Raw genomic sequence first — 14,696 nt, 5'->3', positions numbered from 1 at the left:
ATAAAATTTCAATTATTTTTTTAAATTATAGTTTATAAGAAATTAGTACTGACAAAAACGGTTGCATTTAATTTTTTTTGTTTTGTCTTGTCTTTTTTTTGTGCAAATGTTATTCTATTTTATTGTTTTGTTTTGGATTAGATTTTTTGACTTGTCATGTTTTGTTATTTTGTTTTATAACAAATGTCATTTTGTTTAAATTTTATTTATTATATTTTGTTTAATTTTATTTTTAACTGTCATTATTATTATAATTATTTTTTCATTTAAATTGATTTAATAATTTTTTTATTTTTTTTTCGTTTTATTTCTGAGGCTGATCTTATTAGTTAGAAATTACTAATTTATATAAATTGATCCTTTGCATATCTCCATGTAGTTTTGCTACATTTATTTTATTTTATTGTTTGGTATTTAACATGGAAAAAAAATGAAAGGCAAGAATGAAGTAAGGATCTCTGTTTTATATGAAATATTTATATTAAAAATAAAATGTATCAAATTTAAATAATTTTTTTAATTATAGTTTATAAGAAATTAGTACTGACAAAAACTGTTGCATTTAATTTTTTTGTCTTGTCTTTTTTTGCAAATGTTATTCTATTTTATTGTTTTGTTTTGGATTAGATTAGATTTTTTGACTTGTCATGTTTTGTTATTTTGTTTTATAACAAATGTCATTTTGTTTAAATTTTATTTATTATATTTTGTTTAATTTTATTTTTAACTGTCATTATTATTATAATTATTTATTTTATTTAAATTAATTTAAAAAAAAATTGTTTTCGTTTTATTTCTGAGCTGTTTAATCTTGGTTCTGTGTGCAGGTTCATAGGCTGGTGCTTGTGGACAGAGAAGATGTGGTTCGGGGAATAATCTCTCTCTCAGACCTGCTGCAGGCCATAGTTTTATCTCCAGCAGGTATTGATGCCCTGTTTTCCTAACCTGAGAGGAGATGTTTTCTCCTGTTACCTCATCTAACCAGCACTAGTATCCAGGTAGGCTTTACTGCCTTCCCAGCCTAGCTTTGCCAACACATGCACTGCTGCTGCGCATAGTACTAGTCAAAAGTTTGGACACACCAAACTCAGAACAAAAGTAAAATCATCCAAACTATATAATGGAAGTGGAAATGGAATGGAATTATGTAGTGACAAAAAAAATATATATATATATTTTTTTTATTAGAAGTGCATCATGGGATGTTTTACACTCTATTTTATTATTTATTTTGTTTTTCTGTTTTGTATTTTTATTTCAAATGTTATTCTATTTTATTATTTTATTTTTAATCAGATTTGTCATGTTTTGTCATTTTTTTTTATAACGTCAACTTATTTTATTATTTTGTTTCATTCTGGGTTGTATTTATTTATTCATTAATTTATTTTTATTCGTTTTTTTTTTATCTATAAAATTACATACATGGAAGTGTTGTAATCATGCATTGTTAAAAAAATCTGAAAATCCTAAAATAATTTATATTTGTCTAAAAAACACATTTCCAGCATTTAATCATCAAGCATGCGATCATGAGAAACATAGATTCAGCCAGGTGTGTGTAAACCTTTAACTAGTACTGTAAATTACCCCACAGTATGATGTGCCTTTATTAATACAATCAGTATAGTCGTTATTGTATATTACGTCTTCTGTTATGTAAAGCTCCAGCAGCCATGAATCGCAGCCACTCCTAATACATCTCTCTACTTTTAGGTATTCACAACCAGTGAGCAATAACTGAAATCACTTATATGTAATGCTAATGACAGAAAATTGCTGATGACTAGAGTTCTCCCTGCATGTTTGTGCATGTGCGTGACCTGTTTGTTGGTTGTATGAGTATTTGAATGTTTGAGAATACACTGGTGGGTCAGGGACCTTTAACCCCAGTGTGTTTGGGAGCACAGCCACTGTCCTGTCCTGTCCTCTCTGTGCTGATATTGTTGCTGTACTTCAGAGTAGGAATACCATGGTATTATCTAGTTCAGAAAAGCATGGTAATACCATGCTACTTTCTGTAAGTGTATTCTCTTATCCTGTTTCAGGTTTTTAAAGCAGATAAAGTATGACTGCAAGCAAGAATGAGGAAAGGAGCTCTTTTTTACATTATACATTCATATTGTAAAATATGTTCAGTTTGGATTACGTAAAGTGTATAATATATTAAGCAACACATTTCTCATTTAACTGAGAGATTGTTTGGGATAAATGAGTACTGACAAAAGGAAACTGTTGCATTTTGTTTTCATGTAGAAGTGAGCACATGGGCTTGGATTCTGATCAAATTGATCATCTAGTTTGCCTTTTTGTGCTATGTTATGAAATGTATTGTCAGATTACCATGTTTTGTTTTTCTAATAAACAATTCCTTGTGCTCTTTCTTTGCCTGATTGCCTGCTCAACAAATAACCTTGTACAAAAGTTTTAAAAAGCTGCTTATTCTATATATATATATATATATACACATTTTTTACAAATTTTGTTTAATGAATAAAATACAATTTTATTTTAAGGTTACATAAAAATGTCATTAAACATTTCAGTCTGCATAAAATGATAGATAGATAGATTTGTTTAAATAAATGAATATTTAATTACATATTTATTTAAATCTTAATAAAATAAAACAAAACTGCATTATATTTAATGTTATTAAATGTAGTTACACCGAAATAGAGCTTAATATAAATATTTCTATTTCTTTACATCAACTGAAGCCCAGTAAGAGTAATATCCATTCTCTGCTAAAAAATGTTAAAAAATAAATAAATAAATAACATATTAATTAGTGCTGGGCAATGATTAATCGCATCCAAAATAAACGTTTTTGTTTATATAATATATGTGTGTTTATATAATATGTACATGCATGTATATATTTAAGAAAAATATGTTTATATATTAAATATATTAATATGAATAAAATATCATTTTTTTTCTTATGCTCTAAACAATGTCATGACATGAAAAAATGCTAAATTCACAAAACTTTTTTTCCCCTGGTAGTCAGGAGGATATATAATATAAATTATATGAATATAAATAGATGTAAATATTTTCAAAATATATACTGTATGTGTGTCTTTATATATACATAATAAATATACACAGTATACACACATATATGTGACCCTGGGGCACAAAACCTGGACAACTTTAAAGGCGATTTTCTCAATATTTTGATTTTGTTTTTTGCACCCTCAGATTCCAGATTTTCAAATAGTTGTATCTATCCTAACAAACCATACATCAATGGAAAGCTATTTTATGGAAAGCAAATTATTCAGCTTTCTGATGATGTATAAATCTCAATTTAGAAAAAAATCGACCCTTATGACTGGATTTGTGCTCCAGGGTCACATATTATATAAACAAAAACTTTTATTTTGGATGCGATAAATCGTTGCCCAGCACGAAATTGTTAATATAAATATGTCAATAAAAATAAATAATATTGGTTAAATCAAATAAATGTCAAGTTTAATTGTATAAGCGTGTGTTTGTGGCGCAGCCAGCAGATGTCACCCAAGGGCGCAGTAAACAACACTGAGCATGTGACTCTGTGAGAGCCTGTAAAATCCGCGGTGTGTTTCTGTTTTTTCTAATAATCCATGACCAGCCTCTCCTGACCAAACCCCGTCACCAACACACACAAACAACGCTGAACAAGTGAGAATGGCGAGCAGACGGGCCTCGGTGTCCTCGGCGGATCTGGAGGCCTGGTTCCCCGCGCCCGGCGGCGGCGAGGATGCGCCGGAGCTGCGGCGGCTGCGGGAGCGTCTGCGCGGCTGGCTGTCGCAGTGTGAGCCCGCGGTGCTCTGCGCGCAGCGGCTGCTGGTGTGGGAGAGGCCGCTTCACAGCATCATCGCCGCGCTGGCGCTCAACACGCTGTTCTGGTGAGACCCGAGCCAATAAACCTGTTCGTCTGGAAGAGACCGTGTTAATCCTGACCAGTACGTTAGTTAGTTAGTTAGTTAGTAATCTGGTTAATCTGCTCGTTAGTAGCCGCTTCAGGTCGAAGTTCTCCCGCGTTGCTTTTGTGGCAGCTTCGCTACTCTTAGCGAATAATACTCTTAGTATTACTGGTAAGTTACTGTTTTTCGGACATGTGCTATGGTTTTGGATAATACCATGGTGTTCTTGGGCGACCCTGTAAATACCATGGTAATGATAATTTACCGTAGTATACATCGAAATACCATGGTATTACTTTGGATTTTTGGACGTACATACCATAATACTACAATATGATTGCTGTGCCATACCATGACAAAAAGTACTATGGCAGGTAACGTTACAGTCATAGTATCAGACAGAAATACCATGGTACTTTGATATATGCCATAGTACTACTCCATGATTTAAGAATACACTGATATGTTTAAAAACTCAATAGCGTCATGTCCAAAACATGGTCATACCTAGGTACTTTTTTGTAAGGGGTAAATACCATGGTGTATGATTATGTTATGTTTTTGGACATTTCCTGTGGTATTACCATGACATTTTGTAAACAGATCTTGAATTAACACATACATATGTATAATTATTTCACCATAGTATTACTGTCTAAAATCACTGTATTGTGGAACTTCCACAGTTTGTGTGTGTGTGTGTGTGTATAGCATATATATATATATATATAATGTATGGGGTATATATTATTACCATATGATTACTGGCAGTTCATATAGTACGTACAGTCACAGTATCAGACAGTAATACCATGGTACTTTTTGTTTTAAGGGGTAAATACCATGGTATGTGATTTTGGTATGCTATTGGACAAGTACCAGGGTAATACCATGTTTGCTTTGAACATTTCCTGTGGTAGTACCATGAAATTTTGTAAACAGATCTTGAATTGACACATAAATATGTATAATTATTTTACCATAGTTTTACCGTCTAAAATCACTGTATTGTGGAACTGCCACCGTTTGTGTGTATATATACAATACATAGTATATAAAAAAAATATTTCCATAATATTAATAAGTTATTAATGGTTACCATGTTATCATTACCTTTGTTTACAAATAATATCACAGTTACATTTTGGTTAGTACGCAGGAACTGTGGTAATATGTATAATTATTTCACCATAGTATTACTGTCTAAAATCACTGTATTGTGGAACTTCCACAGTTTGTGTGTGTGTGTGTGTATAGCATATATATATATATATAATGTATGGGGTATATATTATTACCATATGATTACTGGCAGTTCATATAGTACGTACAGTCACAGTATCAGACAGTAATACCATGGTACTTTTTGTTTTAAGGGGTAAATACCATGGTATGTGATTTTGGTATGCTATTGGACAAGTACCAGGGTAATACCATGTTTGCTTTGAACATTTCCTGTGGTAGTACCATGAAATTTTGTAAACAGATCTTGAATTGACACATAAATATGTATAATTATTTTACCATAGTTTTACCATCTAAAATCACTGTATTGTGGAACTGCCACCGTTTGTGTGTATATATACTGTATATATGAACATTATATACATAGTATATAAAAAAAAATATTTCCATAATATTAAGAAGTTATTAATGGTTACCATGTTATCATTACCTTTGTTTACAAATAATATCACAGTTACATTTTGGTTAGTACGCAGGAACTGTGGTAAATATCCATATGGAATGTGACAAACATGACTTATTTCTGTCATTTGAATGAGTCATAGGTTGTTTTTGTAATTGGATTAGATGCAGATAGTGATGTTTGAACAGATGCATGTGTGTTTTAGGCTCCTGTCCTCCACATCTTTGAGACCCTTGTTCCTCCTGAGTGTGTCTCTCATTGGACTGACTTTACTGGAGAGATGGAAAGACAAGCTGCCACAGATCACTGGTAGTGCATGCACAGACTATATACTGTACTGTGCATTTGATTCATAGCAACACATACAGTTCATAGGTATACACCATAGGACTGGGCAATATAGCTTATATAACATATTGTGTGTTTTGCAGCATTTTGAGGATACTTCATACGTTACTCAAACGTATTTGCTCTGAAATGTATTTTTCTAAATTTGGTAACACAATTTCAAAACAGTCATGGTTTTTAAGTAGATTTAAAAGGTTTAATATAAGAACTAAAAAGCAGTAAAAATCTAGATACAATTAAGGCATGTTTTGCACACCGTTTTCCACTAAATGTACATAAAAAAAGAATGATTTTTTAAAATTCATATTCCCTAGTAGTACACAACTATATGCATCCAATTTAAAAACAGAGATTTATTTTTTTTTTTTAAAGAAATTACTTTTATTGAGCAAAGGGACATTAAATTAATTGAAAGTGACAATAAAGATATTTATAATGCTACAAAATAGTTTTATTTCAAATATATGCTGTTCTTTTGGACCTTCTGTTCATCAGATAATCCTGAAAACTGGAGGATTACTTTTTCCACAAAAATATTAACCGCACAACTGTTTTCATTACTGATAATAAGAAACCTGCTGAAAATTCAGCTTTGCATCACAGGAATAAATGACATTTTAAAATATAGTACAGTAGAAAACAGTTCGATTAAATGATACTAATATTTCAGAATATTACTGTTTTTATTGTGTTTTTCATTAAATAAATGTAGCCTTGGTGAGCAGAAGAGACTTCTTTCAAAAACATAAAAAAAGTTCAAATTAGAGACACCGTTATTGTGAAACATGTCTGTGTTGTCACAAAACAAGGAGGGATCGATTTATGATTCAGCTTAATTTGATCATCCTATTGTATTTTTAATATTTTCTGAGAATTTCTTGAACGGGGGCCCATTCATTCACTGTCGCTCACTGTTTGCTCCTGTGTTCTCTACAGTGTGGCATCCTGAGGCGTCTGTCGTTGAGCGGTATGTGTCTTGAATAATCTCAGCATGTCTCAACAGCAGCCCCCTCCCTTATGCGTTTGCACTGCTCACTTTCAGAATTGTTTCCTATGCTGTATCCTAAGTTTGTCTCCTTATGAAATGAGTTGAAATCTGTCCTGACTGTACAGAGAAGCGCTGACTGATCAGCCACGTCTGTTAAGTGTCGAGGAGCTCAGCCATCATCTCGCCGAGAGTTACCTCACCTTCAGCCTTTGCATCCAAGAAATGCTTCAGTACAAACGGCAAAACCACGGCAAGGTGAGGAGAGAAATTCTTTCAGCTAAATATATTTTAAAAAGTGTGTCTCAGAATAACACAAAAATGATAATTCTGTCTTTATTCAACCTCATGTCATTCAAAACCTGTATGACTTACTTTCTTCCTTTTTGTCTGAAAGAAAAAAAATATATTATTTGGAATTGAAATGTTTTCTATTTCTCAAAAGTCTTCACCGTTTAAAAGTTTGGGGTTCAGTAAGGTTTTATTTTATTTTATGTTTAAAAGTTTGGGGTTCAGTAAGGTTTTATTTTATTTTATTTTTTTATGAAATTAATACTTTTGTTCAGCAAGGATGCATTATTGATTAAAAGTGACCGTGAAAACATTGATTTGATCTATTTCATATAAATTTAGTTCTTTTAAACTTTCTATTTATCAAAGAATCCTGAAATAAAAAAAATTATCATGTTTCACACAGTAATATGAAGCAGCACATCCGTTTTCAACATTATTAATAATAAGTGATTCTTGAGCAAATCATCATATTAGAATGATTTCTGACGGAGCACGTGACACTGAAGACTGGAGTAATGATTATGAAAATTCAGCTTTTCCATCACTGGAAAAAAACAACATTATATTGTAACAATATTTCACAATATGACTGTTTTGGTTGTATTTTTGATCAAATAAATGCAGCCTTGGTGAGCTTAAGAGACTTAATTTAAAAAAAAATCTTTCTGACCCCAAACATTTTCTGTCCAGAAAGTGTTTACTGATCAATCGTTCTGTTTCTCCTCATCAGTTCTGCATCATGATGTGTTCAGGATGTTTCATCCTGGCCGTGGTTGGACATTACATTCCCGGGATAATGATCTCCTACATCATATGTGAGCAAACTTGTTTGTTTATTTCCATATATTCTTTTTGCACGCACTGCTTCCCTTTTGCACCAGCTACTCAAATTGCACAACACACAGCTATTCAAGTCCACCTCTGCACTTACATAACACTCCGGCTGTATTTCGCATTGCTATGAATTAAAGAAGCAAAATAAAGAGATAAATATATATATCAATCCAGAGAGGAAAAATATTTTCCCAGCATTTCTGTTTGGCTGGGTTAAAAAAATGCAGGCACATTTAAATACAGAAATGTATTTATACTAAATACTACAACAATTCAAACTGGTGTCAAAAGGTGTAATTTCTGTTGTCCTTTTGAGTGAATTTAATTAAAAAAGATTGGGAACCTATCCAGGTCATATTTTACCATAAAATCAAAAAGAAAAAGATTTGAAATCAAGAAAATTTGAATGAAAAAAAAGGGCTTCTTTAGGATTATTAAGATGTTTAATGTTTTTTATTTAAATGTAGTTATTATCATTTTATTTTTTTTGGTGTCAATAAGAGTTATTTTAGAGTTTTATTAAAGCTTCTTATGCTCACCAAGGATGCATTTATTGGATCAAATATACAGTAAAAACAGTAATACTGTGAAATATTATTACAATTTAAAATAACTGTTTTCTTCATAAATATATTTTAAACTGTAATTTATTCCTGTGATGCAAAGCTGAATTTTCAGCATCATTACTCCAGTCTTCAGTGTCACATGATCCTTCAGAAATCATTCTAATATGCTGATATGCTGCTCAAGAAACATTTCTTATAGTTATCAATGTTCAAAATAGTTGATACATTTCATTTTCCAGGATTCTTTGAAAAATATGAAGTTCAAAAGAACAGCGTTTATTTGAATTAGACATCTTTTGTAACGTTATGTGTCACGTTTGATCAATTGAATGCATCCTTGTTGGGTAAAAGTATAATTTCTTCTAAAAAAGTAACTCTTACTGACCCCAAACCTTTGAATAGTACTGTATGCAGAGGTTAATAGTGTTTTTCTCTGTCCTGCATTAGTGCTGAGTGTGCTGCTGTGGCCGCTGGTGGTGTACCATGAGCTGATCCAGAAAATGTACACCGGACTGGAACCCATACTGATGAAACTCGACTACAGCATGAAAGGAGACACACAGCACCGCAAATACGACAAGAGAAGTGAGAGCGTTGCCTTTATTGACTGTCCTAGCTTGCTAACCTAACTTTTCAATTTTTCAAAACCCAAAATAAACACAATATTGTTGTTTTACGTTAGTGGTAAATGTAATCCTATATATACAGATTTTATACCAGTAATTTTATTATATAGACAATTATATAATGGCTGATAATAAATCTGATATGCATATTTTCTGATATTTTTTGCCACTGTTCATGCTTAAAGTGAAATCACGTGTCAAGACATTTCAGATACAGTAAAAAAAAAAAATTTGAACCTGAATAAATAATCTCTAATATTATCTGCATCCAATATCGAACTAATAATAACAATAAAAACTGTTGAATATTGGTGCCAATATATTATGCGCTCTTTCTGCCGATATCACAGTTATAGACTCTTTGCAAACCAGGTTGTTAGTGTGTCACTTCCTGTAGGGCTGCACGATTAATCGAATGCGATTGTCATGCGCATTTTGTTAAAAAAGCCGGTTCTGTAATCAGCAGGAAATCATCACGTGCTTTCAGATGGAGCAGAATTTACTACACATAGCCGTAGTTCACTGACTGCGCAGGAGAAGTGTGTGTGTGTGTGTGTGTGTGTGTGTGTGTGTGTGTGTCCAGAGCTGAAAAAGGAGCAGGAAGAGGGTGATGAGCCTAGGGCAGAGACAGAGAGCGAGAGCGAGGAGGAGCTGTCATGTTTCGCCCCTACTGTGAGTGTCCTGATACAGGGGGGTTAGTCTCATGTTTGGTGGTGAGGGGTGTGTCCCATCTTACCAGGGGCTGTATTCTATATTTAAACATTACTCCAGTCTTCAGTGTCACATGATCCTTCAGAAATCATTCTAATATGCTGATTTGCTGCTCAAGAAACATTTATCATTATTATCAATGATGAAAGCAGTTGTGCAGCTTAATGTTTTTGATACTTTTTTCCCCCAGGATTCTTTGATGAATAGAATATTCAAAATAACAGCATTTATTTGAAAAATAACTCTTTTGTAACATTTTAAATGTCTTTCACTTTTGATCAATTTAATGCATCCTTGTTGAATAAAAGTATTAATTTCTTTCCAAAACAATCTTAGTGAACAGTAGTGTAATTCCAGTCACTGATTGGTTTGTTCTGTGATCAGGTGGATGTGAAGACTACGGCTCTGGCGATGGCCATCACAGACTCTGAGCTGTCCGATGAGGAGGCATCTATACTGGAGAGTGGAGGATTCTCTGTGTCCAGAGCCACCACGCCACAGCTCACAGACGTCTCTGAAGGTACTCAATGCTTTTTTATGTGCATGAAAGTCTTAAAACTAGATAAAAAAAATTGTAGTTTAGTCAGACTTATTAAAAGAAGTGGATCAGTACCACAGACAACAAACATTCAACAGACATTATTTACATGGGGTCTATAATTTTTTTGTAATGTTTTTTTTTTTATATATATATATTTTTATGTCTTTTATACTTACCAAGTCTGCATTTATTTGATCAAAAATACAGTAAAAACTGTAACATTAATATTACAATTTAAAGTAACTGTTTTCTATTTGAATACATTTTAAAATGAAATTAATTCCTCTGAGCTCATTTTTCCTGCAAAGCTCATTTATCAGCAGTCTTAAAATTTGCTGCTCATGAAACATTTCTGATTATTATCAATTTTGAAAACAGTTGTGCTACTTCTTTTTTTTTTTCTTTTTCTTCTTTGATAAAGAGAGAAAGTTTAGAAGAACAGCATTTATTTGAAATAGAAATCCCCCAATAAGGTGGGCTGTTTGTACTTAGTGTAAACAGACATTCCGATTATTTCATAATTGAAAAAGCCTTTCCCTTCTACTTTATTTTTACTCCAAAAATGCCTGTGTTTTCATCAGCAGACCTGGATCAGCAGAGCGTGCACAGTGAACCGGAGGAGGCGTTCTCTAGAGACCTAGCAGAGTTCCCGTCGGTGGATGAGCTGCCTTCTATTGAACCGGGTCTGTTCCATTTCCCGCTGGGCGTTCTCGGGTCTGAGCAGACAGGAGCGTCCGGATCCGAGCTCCAGGAGGAGCCGCTGTCTCCGGCCAGCCTCCTCATCCAGCACTTAGCATCTCCGCTCCACTTTGTCAACACGCACTTCAATGGACATGGACAAGCGGCGGGGGCGGACCAAAGCATTGTGGGTACTGAAAAAGAGGGAGGGGGATCGGCTGCGGGCGTTTCGAGACCCGCTCGGTCCCTGGAAGCCCTCAGCGAGGAGATAGTGAGCACGGCCATCTCTACCGTAGTACAGAACACTCTCTCAGCCCTGTTGCGGTCTACCGAGGCCAGTGAGGGCTCGTCAATGGCTTCGTTTCTTCCCACCGAAACGCCTCCTTGCCCGATGGAATCGCCCCTCGAGTCGCCTTCCACCCAGCAAGCCAGCGCAGAAGAAGAGGACGTCGATGTCACCGAAGAGCAACCGGATGTCACGCTCGTACCCACCGAGGAAGAGGACTTTGAGCTTCTGGACCAAAGCGAACTGGAACAAATGGATGAGGGGTTGGGCCTGGGTGTTGATAGACAGGAAGTGGGCGGGGCTTCCACAGACACGCCCCCAAGCAGTCAGAAGCACGCAGACCAGCAGGATTCCTAGCTTCATGTCATCTAAACTGTTTATTTTATTTATAGTCTTTGTGTAGATACCATATACTGACACAAACGATTCGTGAAGGGGAATGTTGCAGTCAGCTATGCCTTTATTTTGTTGTTTTCGGGAGTGAGATCACTGTGATTGTTGGCGGGTTTTTGTTTCCTGAGCAGGTGAATGTCCAAAACGTAAAACGTTCGACGCAAATCCTAAAAGCGACGGTAATGAGGTTTTTTTTGACAGATCCAAATGGCCTTCAGCCTCAAATCCAGCCACTCAGATTTCAAACGCAGTTTAAAATGGACTTGGTTTTAATCATTTACTGTATGTATATTTCGACAAAGACCACATGTCTGCGACACAAGAGCCCTCTGGTTTATCAATCCCACGCTGACCGTTGTCATAAGGTTTAATGCATCGGGTCATGGGAAGAAGCCATGTGGGCTGAGTTTTATTTGCTTGTAGGGCTGGGAGGTTTTGTGTGGAAAGAGAGGATGAGCAGGATATGACTGCAAATTCTCAATGAAAAGTTGGTTATGTTAAAGATTTCTTTTCATAATCATAGCTTAACTAATATATTGCAATGAAGTGGATGGCTTTTATTTATTAAAACTGGTTAGAGTGAAGAATAGTTTACTATTAAATATGTCTCAAATAAATAATAAAAGCTGCAAGATTTATATTCTGGGAGATAGAAGTTAAAAAAGTTTAGCGCGTTGCAATTGCGAATCAAATACTGAAAATCGTTTCGAGAAATCAATATTGGATTGTGCCATTTACTGATTTTTGAGGATGTAATCTGTAAAGTACTTTTGTCGCACAAAGGTGATTGTGAATGCAGCGTAGCACACTTTAGCTCTCAGAAAAGTTCCGCATTGTTAGTGCTTGATGTTTCCCCCCTGTATTCATGTAAAAGTTTAACTCGTATTCAAGCTCAATATATTATAATTGGCTGCACTTTTGAAGTATTATTTGTGTGCACATTTGCAGGACTTCTTCTGGATTTTCATAACCATGCCATATATACTGCTGTTCAAGAATTTGGGGTCAGTAAGATTTATTTTTTTATAGGAATGAATACGTTTATGCAGAAAGAATAAAAGTGATTAAAAGTTTTCTCTTTTTAAATAAATGCTGTCCTTTTGAACTTTCTAGTCAAAGAATTGTGAAAAAATATCACTATTTCCACAAAATATGAAGCAGCACAAACTGTTTCAACATTAAAAATAATAATAAATGTTTCTTGAGCAGCAAATCAGCATATTAGAATGGTTTCTGAAGGATCATGTGACACTGTAGACTGGAGTAATGATGCTGAAAATTAAGCTTTGCATCACAGGAATAAATTACATTTTAAAATATATTAAAATAGAAAACATCAAATAATTTGATCAAATAAATACAGTCTGGGAGAGTATAAAGGACTTAAAGAAACATTTAAAAATCTTACAGACTCCAAACTCTTGAACGATAGTGTGAGTTTCATTGTACAAATCACATCAAGAGCTCACAGATTGCCTGAAAAACAATTTACAATGAAGTTTGGGTAGATTTCGTGCATGGGCTTGACTGAATTATTTTCCCTTTTTAAATTGAAATTAACATTTATAAGAGGGGAATCCTAAGCGAATGATTGAGCCTTATTTGTATGTATCTTTGTAAGATGTTCGTAATAAGTCATTAAGGTATTTCTAGAATTGACAACATGAAACTAACAGCATATTTGGGATTATTTTAAAAGAATTCGATTATTCGTTTCTCTTCATGTCAGTGTCAGATCTCAGTGACTTGTGTGACACTGAAAGAATATAAGATTTTATGATCCAATATTTTTCAATTATTAATCATACTAAAGGGAAATATCTTTTAAACTGGAAATGTGTATGTAAAAACAATGTATATATTTGAAGGCCTGTAACATGGGACGTTTTACAGATCTGTTGATTGATTGGAGGCAGGTTGACATTCCTTTAAATTCAAACGTTATTCTTACGCTGTGTCCTAACCAGTCATAATGTGTAAAAAAAATTCAATTTTAATTAGAATTTTGTTTAGCCCCACCCACTGTAAAATCTGATTGGTCTAAAATCCTGCGCCACATAGTTGCAAATATGTTCTGCTTTGCTGTGATTGTATTTTTAATTTCAGTGTGGAAAAACAAACTGCTTGTCGCATCTCAGTTGTTTGGTTAGGACTCTGTGTTTTTGCTTTGCGTTTTGCCCCTTCTCCTGTAGATCCCCACAAACTGACACATCTGAGATTTGTGTTTTCAGATATTTACAGAGAGGTTATCTTTGTGTAATAGTGATTGTGTTTTGCTCATGCTGTTACTGCTTATGATCTATAAAAAAGCACTTGGAGCATTTAACTACAAAATGTATTGTTGAATGTCATTTTGTTACTCTGATTTGCACCTCCATGTATCTCTAATATACACCCATAAGCTGGTTTTCTACTTCAAATGCTTTGTGTTCATTTAAACAGGGATTGTTTTCACTGAATTGAACTGATTTGTAAATTATGAACTATAGGGGGATTAAACTCTCTTGGTTTAAAGGAATAGTTCACCTTCAGGCCATCCAAGATGTAGATGAGTTTGTTTCAGAACAGATCTGGGGAATTTACATCATTTGCTCACCAGTGGATCCTCTGCAGTGAATGGGTGCCGTCAGAATGAGAGTCCAAACAGCTGATAAAAACATCACAATAATTCACACATCTAATAAAGTCCATCAATTAACGCCTACTGAAGTGAAAAGCTGTGCGTTTGTAATAAATCCATCCATTTTTAGCTTCAAACTGTTTTTCCAGCTAAAATATGAGTCGTCTATCAATATTGCATCCTCTAGTGAAAAAAAATCATCTTGTGTGAATCAGGAGAGAAATATGCACAGATCAAGTCCAAAAGTCC

General features: G+C 34.1%; 2 protein-coding genes across 3 annotated transcripts in view; both read left to right on the top strand.

Annotated features, from left to right (window-relative positions):
- LOC107706837 (5'-AMP-activated protein kinase subunit gamma-3-like) overlaps positions 1-1,192 on the top strand; it is an 8,145-nt gene extending 6,953 nt beyond the window's left edge. The window contains exon 10 of the mRNA XM_016510674.1: positions 828-1,192. Within this exon, the coding sequence (XP_016366160.1) occupies positions 828-944 (117 nt within the window). The 3' untranslated portion in view covers positions 945-1,192. The remainder of the gene's footprint in view (positions 1-827) is intronic.
- A 2,353-nt stretch (positions 1,193-3,545) lies between these two features.
- LOC107706836 (protein FAM134A-like) lies at positions 3,546-12,952 on the top strand. 2 transcript variants are annotated; one of them, XM_016510672.1, is made up of 9 exons: positions 3,546-3,899; positions 5,771-5,874; positions 6,850-6,880; positions 7,027-7,156; positions 7,923-8,007; positions 9,040-9,177; positions 9,802-9,890; positions 10,314-10,449; positions 11,055-12,952. In XM_016510672.1, exons 1-9 carry the CDS (start codon positions 3,679-3,681, stop codon positions 11,789-11,791), a joined length of 1,671 nt encoding a protein of 556 aa, XP_016366158.1. In that variant the 5' UTR covers positions 3,546-3,678; the 3' UTR covers positions 11,792-12,952. The 2 variants fall into 2 exon arrangements, with proteins under 2 accessions (XP_016366158.1, XP_016366157.1); XM_016510671.1 differs by having other exon boundaries at positions 11,052-12,952.
- Positions 12,953-14,696: the final 1,744 nt, after the last annotated feature.

This window comes from Sinocyclocheilus rhinocerous, unplaced genomic scaffold (assembly GCF_001515625.1).
Source record: "Sinocyclocheilus rhinocerous isolate Xijiao unplaced genomic scaffold, SAMN03320098_v1.1 scaffold2610, whole genome shotgun sequence".
Classification (NCBI taxonomy): Eukaryota; Metazoa; Chordata; class Actinopteri; order Cypriniformes; family Cyprinidae; genus Sinocyclocheilus; species Sinocyclocheilus rhinocerous.
This window is presented reverse-complemented; position numbering and strand designations above follow the sequence as displayed.